The sequence below is a fragment of the Schistocerca gregaria genome, chromosome 1 (assembly GCF_023897955.1).
Source record: "Schistocerca gregaria isolate iqSchGreg1 chromosome 1, iqSchGreg1.2, whole genome shotgun sequence".
NCBI classification, from domain to species: domain Eukaryota; kingdom Metazoa; phylum Arthropoda; class Insecta; order Orthoptera; family Acrididae; genus Schistocerca; species Schistocerca gregaria.
The window spans coordinates 848,178,785-848,203,676 of record NC_064920.1 but is presented as its reverse complement, the minus strand read 5'-3'; the positions used below and the strand labels follow the sequence as shown (position 1 = coordinate 848,203,676).

General features: G+C 40.4%; 1 protein-coding gene across 3 annotated transcripts in view; it reads left to right on the top strand.

The window, feature by feature from the left end:
* LOC126272689 (cadherin-87A) overlaps positions 1 to 24,892 on the top strand; it is a 663,064-nt gene that overhangs the window by 602,112 nt on the left and 36,060 nt on the right. For all 3 annotated transcript variants that reach the window (XM_049975716.1, XM_049975724.1, XM_049975733.1), the window contains 6 exons: positions 6,923 to 7,094; positions 7,195 to 7,397; positions 8,034 to 8,148; positions 13,843 to 14,132; positions 20,309 to 20,484; positions 21,839 to 21,974. In XM_049975716.1, coding sequence (XP_049831673.1) covers positions 6,923 to 7,094; positions 7,195 to 7,397; positions 8,034 to 8,148; positions 13,843 to 14,132; positions 20,309 to 20,484; positions 21,839 to 21,974 — 1,092 coding nt within the window. The remainder of the gene's footprint in view (positions 1 to 6,922; positions 7,095 to 7,194; positions 7,398 to 8,033; positions 8,149 to 13,842; positions 14,133 to 20,308; positions 20,485 to 21,838; positions 21,975 to 24,892) is intronic.

Genomic DNA, 24,892 nt, shown 5'->3' with positions numbered 1-24,892 from the left:
CCCTCGGGAAAAAATTACGGCTGTAGGTTGCCCTTGCTTTCAGCCATTCGCAGTACCAGCACAGCAAAGCCGTTTTGGTTAGTGTTACAAGGCCAGATCAGTCAATCATCCAGACCGTTGCCCGTGCAACTACTGAAAAGGCTGCTGCCCCTCTTCGGGAACCACTTGTCTGTCTGGCCTCTCAACAGATACCCCTCCATTGTCGTTGCACCTATGGTACGGCTATCTGTATCTCTGAGGCACGCAAGCCTCCCCACCAATGGCAAGGTCCACGGTTCACTGTTCATACTCACTCCACTCCAAACGGTGAGCGGATAAGGTTTGGAGTGGAGTGACTAAGAACAGTGAACATTCACACATTCCGTCCCATGTTCGACATAATTTCCCACACTGTGCTTCTGGACAGCCTGCATCTCCGCAGCCTTCCTACAGCACAGGTGGCCGCAGCTCTGATCATACATCAAGCTTTCTGCGGACTAAAAGGTGTTCTTAAAGTTTGAACTTTTTCTGACCTGACACCCCCGTGCCAGCTCCATCCGAGTTTCCACTACCGTTCTTGGCACATCTCGGTGCCTCATCCACATCGGTCTTCCACGACACGTCAATCCGAACACACCCACAACGTGTTGAGCTTCCGCAACCGCAATCGACACATTACGGTGTGTCACCGGCGTCGGCCTTCTGCGTCGCGACGGATCGCTCTCAGCCACAACGTGTCACCTTCACACTGCCACCCGAACCGCCATTGTTGCCACATCCACTGGAGGCACGCTCTCCTGCAATACTACAGCAATAACAGCACCCACCTGCACAACCAGGAGGACTTGATTGCTGACCTGGCCGATGCTCCAGACTCATCTGCTTTGTACACCCTAGCCAAAAACACAGTTTTTCGTTGGCTTGCATGCTCAACTGAGGCAGCAGTACGGAAAGTGCTCCATGTCGAGCAACTAGACAACGACAAACCTTCCCAGCTCTGGAAATGGCTACGTGCCCTGGTCACCGCCGATCTACACTCTGACACAGCTCTCCTTGCCATCTGGTCAGATAAACTATCTAATCCCACATCCACTTTGCTCTGGCTCAGAGGTCTCCCGAACCTGTCAATCAAAGAATGACAATTGCTCTCAAGTTACACGATGCATCACTGCTCCATTTCGCCAGCCACCGCCTATCTGACAAGTCTCAGGTTTAGGCTCATCGTCCTGCGGCCAGGCGCGGACGTGGCCGGGGCCGCACTGTGCTGATCGTTCGCTCACTCCAGGAAGCAGTAAACAAGCTAGTGGGACATCACCGGCCTCACCCATGGTCACACCTCCTGCTGCAACTGAGCCTGCTGTGGCCACTAAACCTCAGCCACCGCCACTGGCAACGAACATTCCGCAGGAAATGCAACCGCACTACCCGTACTGTTACTTCCACACACGGTTTGGTGAGGCAGCACGGAACTGCAGACCATCCTGCTACTTCCCAAACACCAATCGCAGGTAGGTCCAGGTGCCGCCTCCTGCGCACAACATGGCAGGCACCCCCCAGTGCTCCATTCTGTTCGGGAATGACCGGATAATTGCCGACGACTTTACATTAAAGACATTTTGTCGGGCTACCTTTTCCTAGTGGACACAGGTGCCGATGTTTCGCTGCTGCCTACATCCTTAGCGTTGTCGAACATCTGCCCTCATCGTACTTCACTGCAGGTCGTGAATTCAACTAAAATACAATGCTCAGGTTCATCTTCCCATGTCATCTCACTCTCCAAAAACTGCAAACTCCAGTGGACTTCTTTCGTGTGCGAAATTGACGAACCTATACTAGGCATTGACTTCTTGCGACACCACAAACTTTCACCGGACCTAGTGCGAAATACTGTGCTTCATCACCCGTCCAAGACTCACTTCGCCTGTGCTCCGATGTGCAAACCCCTTTGTGACACATTGGTTCGGGCTCATCTCATCCGTACATGCTCGTCTCTGTCGATGACATTACAAGAAACCACGCACAAGTGCCTTGTCTAGCTTGAAAATGTCGCTCACCTATGCAAGGAAAACTTCAAGCTCTCTCTCCAGCTCCACAAAACTCAGCTCCAGCTCTCCAATGCAGCAAGGAAATTACAGACACTACAGCAAGGTCAGTAAGTGTGCCGAATCTGCTTGCAATCCCAGCAATCGAGCCTCCATGTGTTTTCTTCCCACTACCCCTCACTACCGTGCTATCAAGCTGCCATAACGTGTACTGACAGTTACGCAGGACCACACCCTCCTAACATGGCAGCGTTTGAGACTCAGCCGGACACAAGTGCACATGAGCAGCGAGCGTCACGTGTTCCCTAACTAACGGCTCCTACCCTGCCCCTTGCAGACAGCACCTGAAACTATGCACCACCGTGTGACCGCCACTGACAACACCAACAGTGCACTCGCACCAAGCGTTTCGCACGCGACTGCTGCCACAGGCCGCGCCCTCGAATAATGGACTCACTAACGGCTCACGAGCTCTACCGAGCTCACCTGACCATGGTGCCACTGCTTCGGGCCGGCGGCCATCTTGTTGCATTTACTCCTAGAACACTTTGCCGCATCGGCTCCTGTCAGATCTGCCGAGTGGCTCCGAACTCCACAATCATGCCTTACCTGCCCCACCCGCCACAAATTGTAAACCAACCGCGTCCTGTGCCGCTGGCAACATTTCCATCATCACCAACGGCACGGTTCACAAGGTTCGCCTCAGTCCAGGTCCCCTGATACCCAGTAAACCTCGTCGACTTTGTCCCGAGTGCCTCTCCTACATTAAAAATCAGATTTTTTAACTAAGCTCCGGTGTCATTGTACTCTCTGCCAGTAGCTGGTCTACGCCCATACATATGGCACGCAAGAAAGACGGGTCCTTGCGCATGTGCGGAGACTACCGTCGACTAATCGCACAAACAATTATGGACACCTACCCCATATCCAACATTGCCGACTTTACCAGTTCCCTCGCAGGTCGACCACGTTCTCTGTCATTGATTGCAAACAGGCCTACCACCAGATCTCCATGGAACCTGAAGATATCGAGAAGACAGCAAGGTTATTTCAGTTTCGATTCATGCCCTTCGGTCTGAAAAACGCAACCCAGAACTGGCAACGCTTCATCGACGAAGTGATATTCGACCTAAATTCTGCTTTGCATATCTTGATGACATTCTTGTGTTCAGCTCCTCCATTGAGGCGGAAGCAGGCATTGAGACCAACCAGGACAAATTGCAGCTACATCAATCCGCTGTCACTTTTCTTGGTTTTCGGGTCTCTGCTGACGGCATTTCACCGCCCCCTGAGAAAGTACAAGCAATACTAAACCTACCCAGACCTTCGTCATTCAAAGAGCTCCGGCACTTTCTGGGGACAGTTAATTATTATTGCCGACATCTACCTCGGGCTGCGGAGATTCAGGCTCTGCTAACGGACGCCTTGGCAGACACCAACACTTCTGGATCTCAGCCCGTTCCATGGACCTCTGCTATGACTGACTCTTTCACTGCCCTCAAAAATCTTCTTGCCGAGGCCTGCACCATCATGCATCCTCATCCCAATGCGCAGCTTTTCCTCACCACAGACGTGAGTGATACTGCCATCGCCACTGCCCTTAGCCAGACAATCAACGGCCACGCTTCGCCTCTGCAGTTCTTCTCGCACAATCTCACCAATGCACAACGGAAATATTCTGCGTTTGACAGGAAGTTGCTCGCGGTCTACGATGCGATCAAGCATTTTAAGACTGATGTTGAGGGACTCCCTTTCTATGTTTTCACGGACCACAAACCCCTGGCTGCGTCCATTACAAACCCGCCAGCTGACCTGCCTCCTCGCCGCCTCAGATACATGTACTTCATATCACAGTTCACCACCGATGTCAGACACATAAAGGGTGCTGGCAATATAGTTGCTGTTTCCCTTCCACGAGGCGATGCCGTTCATTCGCTGTTAGACCTCTCTGAACTGCCTAACCTCCAACCCGCCGACAAGGAAACACAAAACCTGATTTCAGACTCACTACACTACGTCCGCACCACCTTCCCTGGCATTTCTGGTGAGATCTGGTGTGACAACAGTACGGGCATGTCACGCCCCCTCATCCCGACCACGCTCCGTCGAGCTGTCTTCAACGCATTGCATAATTTATCCCGCTCCGGTGTTCATGCATCCGCCCACCTCGTAGCGGAGCTCTTTTTGTGGAGAAACGTCAACAAGGACTGCCAGCAATGGGCAAGCTCCTGCGTCGCATGCTAACGATGCAAAGTACACAAGCACACTTCATCCCCCCCCCCCCCCCCCCTCGGTGTCTCTCTGATCCCTCCTGGGCATTTCCAGCATATTCATATTGACATTGTCAGCGCTTCCCCCCCCCCCCCCCCCCCCAAATGCTTTCATTATGTTCTCTCGCCTATCGACCGAACAACTCGCTGGGTCAAGGCTGTCCCCCTCCCCAATATTATGGTAGAAACTGTTGTTTGAGATTTCGTCGAGTCATGGGTATCGCGTTTCGGATGTCCAGCTATCATCATGACTGACCAGGGCAGACAATTTGAGTCAGCCCTATTCAACGAGATTTTTAACATTTGCGGCATCCAGCGCATCCATACCACAGCATATCATCCACAAAGTAACGAGCTAGTTGAGCACTGGCACCGCACTTTCAAGGTGGCTCTTCGATGCCATGACTCTCTATGGATGGAGGCCCTTCCCCTTGTGCTACTCGGCATTTGTGTGATCTATAAGCAAGACCTCAAAGGCACAATAGCCGAGTTCGTATACGGCCAGAACATTGCTCTCCCTAGCGAACTTGTGAGCATTTCCGCTTCTCTCCCTCAGTCTGACTTACCTTCCTTCGTGGACCGCATCAGATGCCACTTCATCAACCTCCATATCCCTCCACCCGCCAGCCACTCCTGCCCTAAGGGTCACGTCCCGAAATCTCTGGACAACTGCGAGTACGTCATGCTCCGAGATGACACTGTCTGTGCTCCCCTCCAACCTCCATATACCAACATGATATTCTGTCCTATTCTGAAACAATGCTGGATATAATCTGTCAGCATTGTTGTCTTTCTCCTAGATGCTTTTTAAAATTATTTTCTAAACCAGTTTACTGAATACCTAAATTAGGGAAATACTTCTGCCGTCATGAACCTACTTTATTTTCCATCTTTTGTGTAAGGGTTTCAAATAGACAGATAGTACTCAATCTTCAATAACAAAGTTTATTAGGTGAAGTAATGGTTTGTAGTAATTACAGAGATTCCTGACTTTTTACTGGGTAGCTATAATTAAAATGTAGCTACTCACTGAGGACCAGTGTGGGCTGTAATTATTTGTATGGTGGTGAAATTATGTTGATATTTTACTGCATTAATGCAAAATCAATTTATGCTGGAAAAATGTTAGTTCCAAATTTGGCCACCAGGTGCAAATCTGGCAATGTGAATGCAAGAAAGACATGTAGAAATGTTGTACATAATGGATTAGGAATGGGATCTGGGCATAAAAGGTCAAACAGGTGACGAATGCATAATGCTGATCTTATTATTAAATGCCACTTAAGCAAATTGTTTAATATGTGCTCTGGAGATGTTGATGAGATAGAGGACAGCACCTGGTGGTCAAAATTGGTACTTTTTTTCAGCATAAATCAGTTCAGCATTAATGCATTAGCATACCTACCAAGTTCTGCTGACATATGATAGTTACTGGACCTCCATGAGTAGATGCACTTTAATAATAATCATGCATTTTGTCTTATATCAAAGTTGTTTCCAAATAGTATGGTCTTGTGTTCTGACATTTTTTTGTTTAAATTTGGTACTACATTTTAGCACTAGTGTCTGACCTAAATGATCTGAGAGGTGACCATTTATAATGACCACTGAGATGACGTGTTCATAATTTGTTACCTACTGGACTACTGGGTGTATTAACTATTCTAGAAATTATTAGTTCAATTGAATCTTTAGCCCAGTAAGATAGAATACAATATGTAAAATGCTTGGGTTCTGGACAGTCACATAAAGTGTTGATATTAATATATATTAGTAGCCCACTTCTATAACCCAATATTAATTTACTCAAAAATCCATGAAGTGAAGTGATGCAGTAAGATGTTGCTAGGTGCTAGGTTATAGCCTTCGAATCTGGAATAATGAATTGTCTACTGATTTGTTGTGTAACAATTACGGAAGGAGTGAGGCCTGTGATAAATAATTCAACAACATCTATTTTTATTTCTTAAGCCTTGAACATTATAATGCAAATATGATCAATTACTCACGTGTAAATTGAAGTCTATGTGAAATCAAACAATGGAAATTCCAGGATGCAATAACAACAATATGAAAAAAGTAGACTCTTAGTCACTATATAGGGGAGATGTTGAGTCATAAACAGGTACAATGGAAAAAACAGCTATAACTTTTGCTTTCAGCCAGAAGACATCCTTCTGAAGTAGGAAACACACACACCTTCACACAAGTACAATTCACATACACATGACCACTTTGTCTGATAGCGACCAGAGACGGTGGTCATGAGTGTGTGTATTGTGTTTTATAAATGTGTGTTAGTTAGTTAGTTTCATGTTCCATGGATCATTTGCACAATGAATTGTAATGATGTGGAATGAGTCATTCCACATTCACATCGCAGATTAATTTGTGAATATGTTTTCTACTTTAAAAGCAGACCTTTTGGCCAGAAGTTAAAAAATATAGCAGTCTTTTTGTTGTGCCTGTCACTGACTCAATGTCTCCTCTATATGGTAAAAGGCAATCTATCCTTTTCATATTTAAGTCTGTGGAAGACATACACAAATCATAAACACACATTGTTTAGTGTAGCACTGATGGAGAGTTTATTTGTGAAATAATAATTAAATTTTGCATCTCTGTTTTCAGTTAGTTCTTGTTGCTAAGGACCATGGTTCACCAGTTCCTTATGAGACAATGCATTTCTTAACAGTACTTCTAGTTGATACAGATGACAACAAGCCAGAGTTTCCACTGGATGATACAGTGAATCCATACAAGTTTCGTGTAGTAGAAAACACACCGGCTCCACAACTTATTGGTATGTTTACAATTTTTAATTTGCCTTAATATTGGCAAGAACTGTTTCTAGAGAGACACATTACAAAATGATATGTCATATGCATTATGTTGTGTTACAGGCAGGGTAGAAGCTATTGACAGAGATGAAGGGCAACATGCACGCATATATTATTACATTATTTCTGGGAATGAAGAAGGAGGTTTCTATATTGATAAGACCGATGGTAGTCTCTATGCCAATAAATCATTTGACCGTGAAAAAGAAGAGTTATACGTATTGCACATCAAAGCTACAAATGATCCTGATTATTATACTACCCAGGTAATAAGAGATTACAGTCAACCAATTATTATGTATTGCCAGACTACACTGTATTTTATTATTCTCAGAGATTAATTATGAACCTCATCATGCTTACATTTAACTGATTTTGAACACGCATATTTTATGTGATAGAATTGGAGGTAGGCTTTTGCTTTCTACAAGTTACTTAAAATGTGCTTTGCTACATTAGCACATCTAAATGACAGAAAAGTTGTATATTCAACAGTCCCCCATCTAAATGACAGAAAAGTTGTATATTCAACAGTCCCCATATTATTTAAGTTATTTTTTTTTAAATAAGATTTTTCATATCAAGTGACCCTCATTTATATTGCTTTCTCTGTCTTTGAAACAATCTGACAATCCACAATGGATAAAGCAAACAAAAATGTGAGGAAAGGTAACTACTAATGTGCAGACACTCTTTACAAGTTGAAAAGCACGAGAAATTTTCTAATCTATTAAATATGTCTATGCACCAAACACCCTATTTGTCTACCGGTGAGAGGGTGCCATGCCTTAGTTTTGCTTTCTAGAATGAGTCTGAATGATCCACTCTGGCCAACATTGTCATGTAAACTTGGTTGAAAAGATGTCTTTATGAATTCAAACAACTGTGTTTATCTTTCACAGGAAGAGAAAGCAAAACTAGCCTTTGAGAGAGACACCAGTATAGCACAAGTACAAATAACTGTACTGGATGTAAATGACAATGCCCCACATTTCTTGCACAGTGATTATTATGCAGGTGAGTCCAAGCAAATATTTTTGAAATTATAAAGCTAAGTGAGAGATAAAGCTCCACCACACCAGATGTTTATATTTGCGAAGTCTAACTGCAATAGTAAAACACACACATGAGATTTCTGCTCACCATATGACAATCTTTTCAGTAATCACATCATAAGCTAACATTTTAAAAGATTGAAAGTCAAAATGACTACCATTGTTGAAAACAAAGTGTGCAGCATCTCAAGAATCCTTCAGGCAATTATAAAAACTCTTGGATAACACAATAGAGCAAAATCACATGAGGGAGGGATGGTGAGTGGTAGTTAAGTGAAAGTGAAGTATAATATGGCCCAGTGTGCGTTTCTTTTAATAAAGAAGAGCACAGAAACGTCAGTGACAACAATGTGACAATGATTTTGTTTGCACAAGGGACAACACCCTTGATATATTCATCACAAGAAAACATTCTCAATTTGGTCTGTACAATTTTTATTTTATTTGCCATTGGCCAATTTAGCAGTAATTATCAAGCAACGTTCAGATAACCTCTATACAACATGTGGCAATAGATTTGACATACAGATCAATCCACTTATAAATATTAATATGGTCTTTAAAAAAAAGGAACAGAAAGTTTGTAATAAATGTGAGATAACTATGTACTGTACTTAAATACATATTTGATGTGCCATCATTGAGAATCCATATCACTCCGTGGATGAATATTTTCATTTGATATGTATCCTGTTACTGTTAATAAGTGGCTCCACATGTGGGTCAATGGATTCATTTGTATCTGATGTCATATCTTGCAGAAAGGTTATCTGAATGTTGCTTGATAATGATTATAAAGTTGAACTTGGCCAGTAGTTAATAAACAGAAAATTGTACTCCTCATAACAGTCAAGGTTTTCTTTTGAAAAAATATGTGACAATAATTGAGAGAAGAATACAGAAAACACTAAAGCACCTGTCAATATTGACATTATTGTAATTCATATTAAGGCAGAATCATACAAAATGAAAGTATTAAATGAATATTAACAATATTTAAGACAGAAGGAAAACATATATTCAGCAGCCACTGGAGAGGAACAACTGGAAAGGGTCCCATCAACAGTGGGGTTATTAGATGTGGTGTACAAGCTTGGATTGTTTCAAGGATAGGGAAGAAAATCAGCTGTGCTCTTCAAAGGAACCATCCTATCACTTGCCTGTAGCAATTTAGGGAAATCATGGAAAATTAAATTTCAATGGGCAGATGCAGATTTGAACTGTTGTCCTCCTGAATTAGAGTCCAGTGTGCTGCACTGCACCACGTCACTCAGTGGAACAACTAGAGAGGGGTGACAGATACAGGGTGTTTCAAAAATGACCGGTATATTTGAAACGGCAATAAAAACTAAACGAGCAGCGATAGAAATACACCGTTTGTTGCAATATGCTTGGGACAACAGTAAATTTTCAGGCGGACAAACTTTCGAAATTACAGTAGTTACAATTTTCAACAACAGATGGCGCTGCAAGTGATGTGAAAGATATAGAAGACAATGCAGTCTGTGGGTGCGCCATTCTGTACATTGTCTTTCTGCTGTAAGCGTGTGCTGTTCACAACGTGCAAGTGTGCTGTGGACAACATGGTTTATTCCGTAGAATAGAGGATTTTTCTGGTGTTGGAAGTCCACCGCCTAGAACACAGTGTTGTTGCAACAAGACGAAGTTTTCAACGGAGGTTTAATGTAACCAAAGGACCGAAAAGTGATACAATAAAGGATCTGTTTGAAAAATTTCAACGGACTGGGAACGTGACGGATGAACATGCTGGAAAGGTAGGGCGTCCGCGTATGGCAACCACAGAGGGCAATGCACAGCTAGTGCAGCAGGTGCGGCCTCAGGTTTCCATTCGCCGTGTTGCAGCTGCGGTCCAAATGACGCCAACGTCCACGTATTGTCTCATGCGCCAGAGTTTACACCTCTATCCATACAAAATTCAAATGCGGCAACCCCTCAGCGCCGCTACCATTGCTGCACGAGAGACATTCACTAACGATATAGTGCACAGGATTGCTGATGGCGATATGCATGTGGGCAGCATTTGGTTTACTGACGAAGCTTATTTTTACCTGGACGGCTTCGTCAATAAACAGAACTGGCGCATATGGGGAACCGAAAAGCCCCATGTTGCAGTCCCATCGTCCCTGCATCCTCAAAAAGTACTGGTCTGGGCCGCCATTTCTTCCAAAGGAATCATTGGCCCATTTTTCAGATCCGAAACGATTACTGCATCACGCTATCTGGACATTCTTCGTGAATTTGTGGCGGTACAAACTGCCTTAGGCGACACTGAGAACACCTTGCGGTTTATGCAAGATGGTGCCCGGCCACATCGCATGGCCGACGTCTTTAATTTCCTGAATGAATATTTCTATGATTGTGTGATTGCTTTGGGCTATCTGAAACATACAGTAGGCGGCGTGGATTGGCCTCCCTATTCGCCAGACATGAACCCCTGTGACTTCTTTCTGTGGGGACACTTGAAAGACCAGGTGTACAGCCAGAATCCAGAAACAATTGAACAGCTGAAGCAGTACATCTCATCTGCATGTGAAGCCATTCCACCAGACACGTTGTCAAAGGTTTCGGGTAATTTCATTCAGAGACTACACCATATTATTGCTACGCATGGTGGATATGTGGAAAATATCGTACTATAGAGTTTCCCAACCGCAGCGCCATCTGTTGTTGACAATTGTAACTACTGTAATTTCGAAAGTTTGTCTGCCTGAAAATGTACTGTTGTCCCAAGCATATTGCAACAAACGGTGTATTTCTATTGCTGCTCGTTTAGTTTGTATTGCCGTTTCAAATATACCGGTCATTTTTGAAACACCCTGTATATACATTTAAAAATATAGCACTTTACAGAATTGTTTTGAGATTCCTTTTTAGAAAATAAGAAATAGAATAGCATAAGATCTGGACAAGTCAGTCTGAAACTAGGACCAATACAGTAAAGAAAGTGAATAAATTTTCTGTTCTTTTTTTTATATATTCATACCATTTGTTCAGATTTGTTTTCTTTGCCTGTTACCAAGGGAGAGTAATGTATATGCATTTGCGTATCTACAGCTACATACATACCCTGCTGGCCATCATATGGTGCATGGTGAAGGTTGCCTTGTATCACTATAAGTCATTCACTTCCCTGTCCACTCACAAAAGGACTACGCAAAAATTACAGTCCATATGCCTCTGAGCCTTAATTTCTCTTATCTAGCCTTCATGGCCCTTAAGCGAAATGTGCATTGGCAATGGCGGTTCTCTAAATTTTGTTAATTGTCTTTTACAAAATGGATGTCATTTCCCCTCTGAGGATACCCATTTGAATTCATGAAGCATCTCTGTAATACTTGCGTGTTGATCAAACCTAACCAGTAACAAATCCGGCAGCATGATTCTGAAGTGCTTTGATGTCTTCCTTTAACACGATCTGGTGAGGATCCCAAATACTCGAGCAGTACTCAAGAATAGGTCACACTAATGTTCTGTAAGCAGTCTCCTTTATAGATGACCTACACCTTCCTAGTATTCTCCCAGTAAACCGAAGTCGACGATTCGTGTACCCTACCACCAACCTCACATGCTTATTCCATTTCATACTGCTTTGAAATTTACATCTAGGTATTTAATTGACGTTACTGGGTCAGGCAGAACATCACTAGTACTGTATTTGAAAATTATAGTATTGTTTTTTCTACTCACCTGCATTAACTTACATTTCCCTGCATTTGTAGCAAGCTGCCATTCATTCCACCAAATACAAATTTTCACAGTCTGTGTCCTCCTCCAGTCATTCAGCAACAACAGTTTTCCATTCACTACAGCATCATCAGCAAACATTTGCATATGGCTGCTCATTCTGTCCATTGGTTTCCCTAATACCACTCCAAAACACTGTATTGATGTGTAATATCTATGGTATTCACATTAACTGAAATGTTTGTCAAACTGCTTGTTATCTTTGTATTTGCTATTTTATTGAAGACAATATCAGATAGATGGCAACTGCCCTGAGGCTGACCAATGGATGACACATGCAGTCACTGACCACCACAATCAATGATCTAGCAGTGGTAGCAAGAATTGCACTCACTCATAAATAATTAAGTATAAATGCCTTAGATTTACTTTGACAGTTACCGCATACAGCACCAAAAGATATTAGTTCCAAAATACAGTCTCAAAAAATATTTAAAAAATGTAATTCTGAAGGCTACAATGGTCTACCAAAGTACTAAAATTTTGTGTGGAATTGATAGGACTACACTTGACATATCTTTGTAATCAGCTAGTGACTCAAGATATATTTGCTGAGAGTCTTAAATATGCTGTAAAAACACTCCTCTATAAAACTGGAGATAAACAAGCCAAATAATTGATCCTTTCACTCCTTCCAGTGTTTTCAACAGTTCTGTGAAAAATAGCTATAATAGAACACTGCCTAAATTTTCTGCGGAGAACTTTTTGTCTGTCTTTCATTTTGACTTTAATAAAGTATTCACCACAGAGAAATAATTCAAGAAGTGTAGGCTATAACGCACCAAATAGTGGAAGCACTGAGTCACTGATATGTGTATAAACAGTACATTCAACTAGGTACGCACTTCCATTTTCATATGAACCACAGTTATACCAGATGTCATAAAGGAAATCCTGACAGAGTTGAATGAAAAAGAACTATCCTGTTGGTACATTCTGCGAGTCTGCCAAAACACTTGATTGGCTGGATTATAAAATTTTACTGGGAAAACTAAAATGATATTGGGATAAATTACATCCCCCCTGGCATGTATGAAGTATTATCTTCTTTTCTAAAATCAGACTGGCAGACTGTGTCACAGAAATGAAACCGACTGCAGATTGGAGTAATGTAACTTATTGGAGCCCACACAGATAAGTACTTTGTTGCTATTTTCTTTGAAAACAAACAGTGTAACTAACTAAATATTAAACCACCAATAGAAGATAAACAGCAGGTAGCTATTTAATGTAATGGAGGATGCAGCAGCTTTTTTGAGGTTAATAAATTTTGCTCTAATTTGTTATGTTGTATTTAGCTAGTATAAACATAAATAATGTTAAGAAGTAAAGAGATACAGTTGTTAATACAGTATGCACATTAAATTTCTACTACTTATTAGCCTTTTTTTTAAGTATACCTTGACTCATTCCACAACCCTCAATGTTTCCCATCTTGACGGGGTCTAGGGAACATCATCAATAGATGAATGAATGGATGTGTTATTAGATTTCAGTGCTTTTAGCTCCAACCTTATTTTCCTTTATTTTCAGCTTCTTTATATTTAGTTGTTTATCTGTCTACAGTCATTTTTTCCTTCAACATTTGTTATAATTCATGCCACTTCTGCTATATTTTTACAAGGCCTGATTAGCAGTCAACTTCCAAAAGGTAGCATTTTGTTTTCAGATTAACATTTCCTCTTGACTTTCTGTTTGGTTAATTTCATTCAGCAGAAAATTAAATGCTTTAAAGACGTAATGTATCCTCTTTCTACATTTTGTGCCCTGTGTAGTGTAGCACTCACTGCACATACTAGTATATCAACATATTTGTTTCATGCAGTTCTAGTTTGTTGTTGTTACTATTATTACCTCATTTTAATTGATGTCTTTTACTTCTCTTTGGCAGGCATAAATGCAATGGCAAACGTCAATGAATTTGTGTCAAAGCTGTCTGCAACAGATCCAGATTTGGGAGATAATGGCACTGTACTTTATTACATTGCTGCATCAAATCTATACAAATATGGAGCAAATAAATCATCAGGTTCTATTATACCTTCACCATTCAACATAAGCGAGGAAGGAAAATTAGTCACTGCAAATTACATGGCTGAATATAATCAGGACAGATTTGTGCTTAATATAGTTGCTAGAGAAAAGGCTCCACCAGAAAGAGAAGCAACAGCAAAGGTCCATGTAAGTATACTGAAAATGCTTCTCATTTATGTAAATATGGTTTTTTTTAGTGCTGCATGTGATAAAGAATTGAATCATAATATTCAATTATAGAAAAATTATAGAAAAACATATCCCACACATGCCCAAGCGTGCCAGCCCCCATCCCCCATGTACACACACACACACACACCCGGGCTGGGGGAGGCAGCAGTAAAATTATATTTTCATATTACTAAGAATAATAGTGAAATCAACAAATTGGACAATGTGATTCTGTTTCGTCAAAGCTATCAAAATTTCTTGAATTGAATGTTAAATACAGTTTCTGCTTTTGATGTATTAAATGAAGCCTTTTTGTAAATAATCTACTATTTGTATGACTGGAAAGCCAATGATTACAACAGATAATACAAGCATGCCTAAGAATAGACATATCATCATTACCTGAGCTGTTATATTGTCGGTTTGGTTTTCCATAAAGCTGGTACAAAGCCCCTACATCACTTAAATTGGACACAAAATGACATTTGAACTTGGCCCTTTGTGGCTCCTTGGTGGGGAGAAAGGGAAAGAAGAAAACAGCAGAAACAAAGATTGGCATAGGTAGTGAGAGAAGAAAACATAATTTGAAACTCTGAATATGCAAATACAACTAACAGGAAAGGAGTAGAATGATAAAACATTAAATTATAAGGGAACATGTACTTTAAAAAAATATTTAAAAGTAAGAGAAGGGATGGAGGAGCACGAAGTCTTGCCCTGATTATAACAATTTATTACAGAATGACCATTTGACATAATTATTTTCATTTGATGCCATTACATAGGTTAGTGTGTTACTAGTGGTGTTTTTTTTTAAGATCACTCACATTAGTAAACCTCAACATGTTCTCCCTTGGTAGCTCAGAGAATGTTGAGGCATAACATGTTCTGTCATAGTACCCATAGCAGCTTGTATCCTAGCCTTCAGTTCGTCGACGTCAGCAACTGGCGTAATGAAGACTCTGTCCTTGATATAGCCCCATAAAAAAATGTCAAGCGTCATAATGTCTGGAGAGTGGGGTGGCCAGGGTGTTGGACCATTCCCTCCAATCCACCGATCTGGAAATGTTTCATCCAGGAAATAAAGCACTATCAAAGCCCAAGGGGGGGGGGGGGGGGGGGGGTGCTCCACCTTGCTGGAAAAAAAAATATCCATGGTTGATATTCTTCTAACTGTGGGGCAATGAACTGTTGCAAAACATCTAAGTAAATGTTAGCGGTAATGGATACTTCTGCGAAGAAAAATGGTCCAAAAACCTTGTTATGCATGAGACCGCACCAAACATTCACTTTTTTTGCTGTCTCACTGTAACTGTATAGTAGCATATGGAGACTCTGAACCCCATATATGGACATTATGCCTATTTACCATTCCACTGACATGAAAGGTGGCTTCATTGGTAAAGCATATGTGATTTAAGTAATCGTTAGATGATCAGTCGTGTTGAGAATCTCAGTTGCATATTCAGCACATTGCAAGGCCTGCACGATTTGCTCTTTGTAAGCATGCAACTTAAGCCATTCATGACGATGCTTCACCACCCTTGCTTGCAGTATTTGGTGTTCATGTGATGCTTGACGAATTCATTTAGACGGACCCCGTTCAAATGATTGCCGAACACGATCAACAGTTGCATCACTCAAACGAGGCCTGCCACTTCGAGTATGATCTTCAATTCTGCCTGTTTTGTTAAACTTTGCATACCATCGCTTTATTGATGTAATGTCAGGAGGGCTGCGTCCATAAGATGCCCGAAATCTGCACTGAACACTGATGGGTGATTTTGTTTTATGAAACCAAAGCACACATTTCGCTTTCTCCTGCTTTGACACCATTTTGCCAGAAACTAACGTGACCTAACAGACCGCGTCAGTGTTGTGGAGCACTAATGCCATCTATTGGTCACAACTAGTAACACTAACCTATGAAACAGCATCAAATGTAACTTATTAAGTCAAACGGTTATTCTGTTATAAATTTTTATAATCAGGGCAAGGCTTTGTGCTTAACCTGTACTTTATTAGAAATTAACAGGAAAGATGATAAATATATGGCTTGTAGCAGACATTGAATGATACCTCTGTGAATAAGATGAAAGAATATGAACCTCTCCTATTCCCTCTCTCCACCTGCTTCTTCTCTCTCTCTCTCGTGAGTGTGTGTGTGTGTGTGTGTGTGTGTGTGTGTGTGTGTGTAACATAACATGACACAGGTGAGGAATAATTTTCTTTGGCACCTCAGTTAGAGCACAAGAAAATTTAATGAAGTAAGTAATTAATTTAATTAATTTCTGAAAATTTATGCCAACAAAAGATGTTTTTAAGATATGAATTTGTCATTGGTCATTTACAAATGACTAGAAAATATTTTTCCCATGTGGAAGTTTCTTTCTATTTTATTGACTAGAAAGTAATATTTATACAGCTAAAATGAGATTTCTTAGGGCTACAAAAGGCTGTACCAGCAGACAGATTAAGAAACAGTGACATCAGGGAAGAATTAAACATATATAATGTAAGAACTGATATTGAAGACAACAGAGAAAATGTAGTGAACATCCTGGCAGATTGAGACTGACTACCTTAAAACAAATAAACTAGCATCTGGCAGGCTAAAGAAGTCTGGGATGACCAATGAAGTAATAGGCACCACATATCATGCAAACAGCTAATATTCAAAGTTCAGAAGAGGAGGCTGAGGAAGAAGAAGAATATACCAGCAGCATTGGCAGTCTTTCACTTATGCAACTTTCAGTTGGAGTACACCCATATGTTAACCTGCTTATGTTCAATATATGCATACTGCAAATTAATTTTTATTGTCATGTTTGTCATGTGTGAATTTACAGCACACTGAGCAGAACTTCAAAATTGTCCTGGAGGCATATCAGTCCACCATACAGATAAATCAGTAACATAAATAACATAATCAAATTTAACACCCTCCACTATGAATGACAATAGGTAAAGTTAATTTACTCAATAGACAGATGCAAAATGATCATTTTCTTTGATTGATTTTGAGTCATGCTCCAAATCTTCCTGCCATCTCCCATCTTCACATTCATAGAACACTATATTGCAGACAAAATTTTTCTGAAACATTGATAACAATAGTATTCTTTTGTTCAGTAAAATCTTTATTTGTGAGTGCCAGTCTCTTTTTGATGTGTTCTTTGCTTTGGTCATATTGTGTATTCTTGCTACAGCAGAATTCTTTCAGTACTTCTGATGTGTCTACCCACCAAGGGGGCACAGTGGTTAAGCAAATGGATTCATATTTTAGAGGAGCAGGGTTCAAATTAATTACTGTCCTGCAAGATCTAGGACTTCTGTGAATCCTATTAATAACTTCAGGCAGTTGTCAAGATGGTTATTTGACTAGGTTATGGCCAATTGTAGCCTCCATCCCTCCCCAACTGAGCTACCACACAGCCTCTAAAATCCTCGATGCCAGTGGTAAGTTAAACTCCAAAATTTCTTCATGCTGTGCATTTCTCATCTTTGCAGTACTTTCCTTTCCATTCTTCTTCATAAATTTCATCTTTGCTGCTATGCACATCTAACTCAAAATCTGTCTTAAGTAGTTTCTCAAAGCTTTTCAACAGTTCTAGTAGGCCCACTGTACTTTTAGGCAGAATGGTTATTAGGAAGAATGGTTACATTCTCTGCAAATTTTAGAATGAGTGTCTGTTGTTCTTGATGAACTAGTTCATGAGTTTCTTTTTGCATTTATTTAACATACTCCTTGATATGGAACTCAAAAAGCATAGATAATGCTACAACTCTGCTTGCCCGGCTGTGAGATCCCATTTTTATAAGAATTTCAAATGTCTTGTTCCACCTAACATTGCGAAGAGACCTTCTCTAAAATGAACATCGTTAATGGACTGATACCACTAGACCATTAGATAAATTCCTACAACATTTGAACTCCCATCATAATAAATTTCAGTTCGCAATGGAGGTGGGATCTTCTGTAAATTTCTTGGACTTTAATATAGACCTTAGCACAAAGATACACATATTTATCATTTACATAAAATTAGTTACTGATAATACAATCCCTGCAAGCTCCCAGCACTCACAAAGTCACAAAATGTAGCTTTCCATTTCATGGGGCACCACCTCATACAAATTCCTTTATCTGAATCTGCAAATGAAACCTAGCTGTGGACTATCAAATTTATCACTTCCAGTAATAGCCATCTGTATCTGCATTTCTGCTGTGCAAACCACCATGAAGTACATGGTAGAGGATATGTACCATTGTACCAGTTTTAGGGTTTCTGCCTATTCCATTCATGTTTGGAGCATGGTATGAATGATTGTTTTAATGCCCCTGTGCCTGGTAATTATTGTAATCTTATCCTCATGCTCCCTTTGTGAGCAGTATGTAGGGGGTTGTAATATATCCCTAGAATTGTCACTTAAAGCCATTTCTTGAAACTTTGGTAACAGACTTTCTTGGGAAAGTTTACATCTGTCTTCAAGAGTCTGCCAGCTCAGCTTCAGTATCTCCATGACACTTTGATCACAGACCAAACAAACCTGTGATTATTTGTGCAGCCCTTCTCTATATACATTCAATACCCCCGTTAGTCCTATTTCGTATGGGTCCCACACACCTTAGGAATATTCTGGAACTGGTTGCATGAGTGATTTGTAAGCAATCTCCTTTGTAGACTGATAGCACTTCCCCAGTATTCTACCAATAAACCTGCTTTACCCATGACTGAGCCTATGTGAAAATTCTGATCTAAGTGATAATATTCTATGAAAAAGGAAATTACATACTATTATGTTGCTTCTTTACAGTGGCCCACAGGAACCCGACACTTGTTACAGAAAGCGGTGCTTTATTCCATATGTGAACAAAATTTCAGATGGACTAGAAAAAAATTAGCCCTATAACTACAGACTTACATTTTACAATACCAGTAGCATATCAAGTTATTATTTGATAGTACAGACAAAATGAAATCTTTGACACTGAGTGACATGTAATTGCTGCCAGTTAAGAAAAGCTATGGCAATTAGGCTATTAGAACTTCAGAGAATTTGGATGCTAGAAAAGACCAATTTCATCTTTATGGAACATATTTGAATCCCACCCCCAAATCCCTCTCCCCGCACGTGTGCGCACGCGCGGTGGCACACACACACACACACACACACACACACACACACACACACACACACAGAGAGAGAGAGAGAGAGAGAGAGAGAGAGAGAGAGAGAGAGAGACTGCTACATTGTGCTGGCTGTGGGTTTGTGTCAGATGGGGCGAGCAGAAGATGGAGAAAGATGGCTTGGGATTGGGAAGGGGTAGCTGGCAGCTCAGAGGGAGGCAGCTATCCTTCACACCACTGGTTACCTTTCCCCCAATCCCTCCTCCCACTTTGTTCAGCTGTCATAATGAAGCTGCACAGCTCTCTCTCTCTCTCTCTCTCTCTCTCTCTCTCTCTCTCTCTCTCTGTCACTCTCTTTGTGTGTGTGTATTCTAGCTTATTAAAGAAGGTTTTTCCAAAAGCTAGCAAGTTTTCATTCTTTTTTATGTGCTTGTTGATGACTCACTCCTACTAATCAGTAAGAAGTCTCCTTTACTCCAAATTATTGAAATAAATAAACATATTTTAGAGAGTGGCAGCTTAGTTGTAAGCAACCAAACACAATTTTCTTTTTCTACCTATGTTAAATTAAGTTCCATTTATGCAAATGTTAGATTACATTAGTAAATTCAAATTTATTTCTCATCTGTTTTTCAATGTAATGATTTCCACGAACAAAACTTCATTTTTTATAAATGTAGCAATTTCTGCATTTAAAAAGTAATGCTTTCCTTTGCAAGCACTGTCTCACCATTTTATGTATATTCTCTATTTGTACCAGTAAAATCTTTGTAGGTGCACATCATTTTATAAGCAAGAGTGATAATCCATTGTCACTTGACAATGGATCAAGAAGCTTTAAACTAATTTGTAAACAAATAAATAATGTTTTGCAGAACATAAGATTAATCTTTCATGTTCAGTTTTTTGTCAGGTTTTGTAAAGCACCAATGTAAAATGTAAAGTTAATGTAGAATAATTACTAACCTTTTATAGTCTAAGAAATGCGATCTTTCCCATGAACATTTTAAATCCTTCCAGATTTGGATCTTTGAGCCTGATCAGCTTATACGTGTGATACTTTCTCGACCACCAGAAGCTGTTAATGAAGACAGGGATGAAATAGTTGCAGAGTTGTCTAATATCACCAAAAGCTTGGTTGTTGTAGATGATATCAGATATCATGTAGACTCCAATGGACATATACATCATGACTGGTATGAATAACATCCAAGTACTATATTGATACCTTAGTGTCAGAAGTGTGTTTAGCCTTCACACGATTAAATGAAATATTATGTGAGCAATATTTGCAAACAGAGTCGTGTGACTACTAATTTTACATTGAAGAGCCACAGAAACTGGTACCCCTGCCTAATATTGTGTAGGGCCCTCGCAAGCAGGCAAAAGTGCCACAACACAACATGGTATGGACTCGACTAATGTCTGAAGTAGTGCTGGAAGGAACTGACACAATGGATCTGTAAGAGTATAACGGATTGGAGATCTCTTCTGAACAGTATGTTGTTAGGTATCCCAGATATGCTCAAGCAGAAGTGTTTTAACTCAGCAAAGTGTTCTTGGAGCCCTCCGTAGCAATCCTGGACATGTGAGGTGTTGTAGTGCCCTGCTGAAATTGCCCATGTCTGTCAGAATGCACAATGGACATAAATGGATGCAGGTGATCAGACAGGATCCTTAAGTAAATGTTACCTGTCAGAGTCGTATCTAGACGTATTAGGAGTCCCATATAACTCCAACTGCACACACCCCACAGCATTGCAGAGCCTCCACTTGCTTGAAAGTCCCCTGCTGACATGCAGGGTCCATGGATTTATGAGGTTGTCTCCATACCCGTACACATCCATCCACTCTATACAATTTGAAATGACACTCGTCTGACCAGGCAATATGTTTCCAGTCATCAGCAATCCAACATTGGTGCTGATGGATCCAGGCGAGGCATAAAGCTTTGTGTCATGCGATCATCTAGGGTACATGAGTGGGCCGGCTCCAAAACCCCAAATCCGTGATGTTTTGTTGAATGGTTCACATGCTGACACTTGTTGATGGCACAGTATTGAAATCTGCAGCAGTTTGCGGAAGGGTAGCCCATTCTTGCAGGATCTCTTTCCAGCCCAAGCGATGTTGGAGATTTGATGTTTTGCAGATTCCTGATATTCCCGGTACACTTGTGAAATGGTCGTATGGGAAAATCATCACTACATTGCTACCTCGGATATGGTGTGCCCCATCACTCATGCACTGACTGTAACACCACATTCAAACACACTTAACTCTCGATAGCCTGCCATCATAGCAGCAGTAACTGATCCAGCAAATGTGCCAGACACTTGATGTCTTATACAGGCATTGCTAACCTCTGCACTGTACTCTGCCTGTTTACATTTCTCTGTATTTGAATATGCACGCCTATACCAGTTTCTTTGGTGCTTCGGTGTAATTATTACTGCTAGCTGTGTGCTTGGAATAACTGTTTTTGTCACTTATCATTTCCTGACATGCTTGGGTGTGTAGACATGTTTCTTCAGTTGACTGCTTTTTTTACAGGTGTGACATGTATATGCATGTTGTTGATGAGAGTACTCAAACAATTGCACCAATAGCTGAGGTTTTAAAAGTGATTGATGCAAAATACGATTATTTGAAGAGCTACTATGCAGGAATTTCAATTCAGAATGTTGTGGTAAGGAACAAACAGATATAATTTAAGCACTATAGAATGTAAAATGATCCATGCACTAAGTAGAAATCGAAGATATTATTGAATGTGTAAAGCTAAGAATGCTGCCTCTCTCTCTTGTGATAACAAAGCTCTGCAGTGAAGGATCTGTGTAACACTGAATGCAGTTTAGTAAGACTAGAAAGAGACAGAAAAATCATAGCTCATTGTCGTGTACATGTCATCCATTCAGCATTTTACTCGCCATGCTGTATTGATTATACTGCCTTACAACATCAACATCAGAATGCTGATACACCAAAACTACAGAAACCTCTGCCAAATTCAAGTGTTCATTAAGTGGAAGCAGAAAAAAGATATCTTTTATTTTTTTAAGCACAAGTACTCAACATTTGTATCAGTTGTTCAGAATGAAATTTTCACTCTGCAGTGGAGTATGTACTTATATGAAACTTCTTGGCAGATAAAAATTGTGTTCTGGACTGAGACTCGAACCCGAGACTTTTGTCTTCCGCAGGCAAGTGCTCTACCGACTGAGCTACCGAAGCATGACTCACGAACCATCTACACAGTTTTCCTTCTGCCAATATCTCATCTTGAAAGGTAGGAGATGAGGTACTGGCAGAAGTAAAGCCATGTAGATGGTTCGTGAGTTGTGCTTTGGTAGTTTAGATGGTGGAGCACTTGACCATGAAGGCAAAGTTCCCAAGTTTGAGTCTCAGTCTGGCACGGAGTTTTAATCTGTCAGGAAGTTTCATGTTGCTAAAACATTACTTAGTTTTATAGAAGAAGATTTTTAAACATATGTCCAGTATCTGCAGCGAGGAGTCCTGTCATAATAAACTTGAAAAGTTTTTGACAGCTGCTCTCTTCCATTAGATGATGCAATGCAGAATTCCAAAAGTTACACAGGCCAATGATGAAAAACTTTTTTGCTGAAAATACCTTATTCTTATGGTTTTTAGGGTGGGATATCCAAATATGAGACTTAAAAAAAACTGTATCACCCACCATTTCTTCACATTTTACTGTTAAATTTATTAAATTACGCAATTTTTTAAAGAATTTAACAGCTTTTATATAGTTAAAGTAATTTAAAAAGGATGTGTAATGAATGTAGATGATATTGGTAACACTGCTGAAAAACATTTGCTGGCAAAAAAAAACGTTGATTCTATTTTTGTGTTAACAGATGGTGTTTTGTTCACTGTCAACCTAACCTCACTTTCCTGTTTCCTGTACATGTCCTCGGTACAATGTCTAACTGTGGTCGTAGAAACTCTGCTGACAGTTTTTGTTATATTTGTGGTGAATTTGTGATTAAAAATCACCAAAGTAACATTACAGCATTTGCGAAAAGGTTTATCTGTCATACTTTGGATCTAAACTTGGTGATCCAGATAAATCTTGTGTGCCACATAAGGTATGTTATGTGTGTGTTGAAGGTCTGAGAAAATGGTCCAAAAAGGAGAAAAAAAGCTTTTAGATTTGCTGTTCCTATGATATGGAGGAAGCCAAGAAATCATTCCTATGATTGCTACTTTTGCAGTGTTGATATTACTGGTCATAATTCGAAAAACAGGAAGGTAATAAGCTACTCTAACCTTCTGTCTGCCATCTGACCAGTACGGCATGGTGTAGATCTGCTGGTTCCTGAACCACCAGATGATTTAAATTCTGTTCCAACAGAAGTATTTTCTGATGTACAATCTAATTTACATGAACCAGATGATGATGAATTCCATTGTAATACAGAAAGTCTAGAGCCCAAATAGACTGAGCTTAACGATTTGGTTTGTGATCTGGACTTAATGAAAGAAAAAACTTAATGAAAGAAAAAACTATATTGCTTGGCTCTAGATTAAAAGAAAAGAACTTGTTGGCAGTTGGAACCAACATATACATGTATAGAAAGAGAGAGCAGCAGTTTTCCAAGTTTTTTCAATGAGAAGGTGATTTAGTATACTACTCAGACATTCTCGGTCTGATGAATGAGTTTGGTATTGAATACAAAAAGGAAGACTGGAGGCTGTTTACTGATTCATACAAAACTAGTTTAAAGGCTGTTTTACTACACAATGGTCACATGTATGCTTCTATACCTGTTGAACATTCTGTATATATGAAAGAAAGCTATGAAAACCTAGAGATAGTGCAAAATAAAATAGGCTGTTCTGCTCATGGTTGGATGATATGTGGTGATCTAAAAGTACCATGCATGCTCCTTGGTCACCAAGGTGGCTTTACCAAATTTCCATGTTTCTTGTGTGAATGGGACAGTACAGATAGGCATCAACACTGGTGCAGTAAAAACTGGCCTTTGAGAGGTCTTTAAAACCTGGTGACCTATGCAAAAACCTTGTAGATTCAAAAATTGTACTCCTACCACCTCTACATATAAAGTTAGGCCTAATGAAACAGTTTATGAAGGCTTTGCCTAAAGATGAACCATGTTTTAAGTATCTCTGTCAAAAGTTTCCACACCTTTCAGAAGCTAAACTAAAAGAAGGAGTCTTTGTCAGACCTGGCATTAGAAAATTGATGTTTGATGTTAACTTTGAATCCACAATGACCTTAAATGAGAAAGAAGTGTGGGTATCATTCAAGTAAGTCGTCACAAAGCTCTTATGACAGGAAATGACCCAGAATATATTTCTATTATAGCTACAATGTTAAAGAAGTTTAAAATTTTAGGATTTTTAATGAGCCTGAAAGTTCACTTTTTGAACAGTCACCTTGATTAGTTCCCCAACAATATGGGAGATGTTAGTGAGGAGCAAGGAAAGCATTTTCACCAGGACATTAAAGTGATGGAAAAACGCTACCAAGGCACCTGGAACACCAACTTGATGGGGGACTACTCTTGGTCATTTCACCGAGAAGTTCAGCAAGCGACTCATCATAGAAAAAGCTATGCAAGC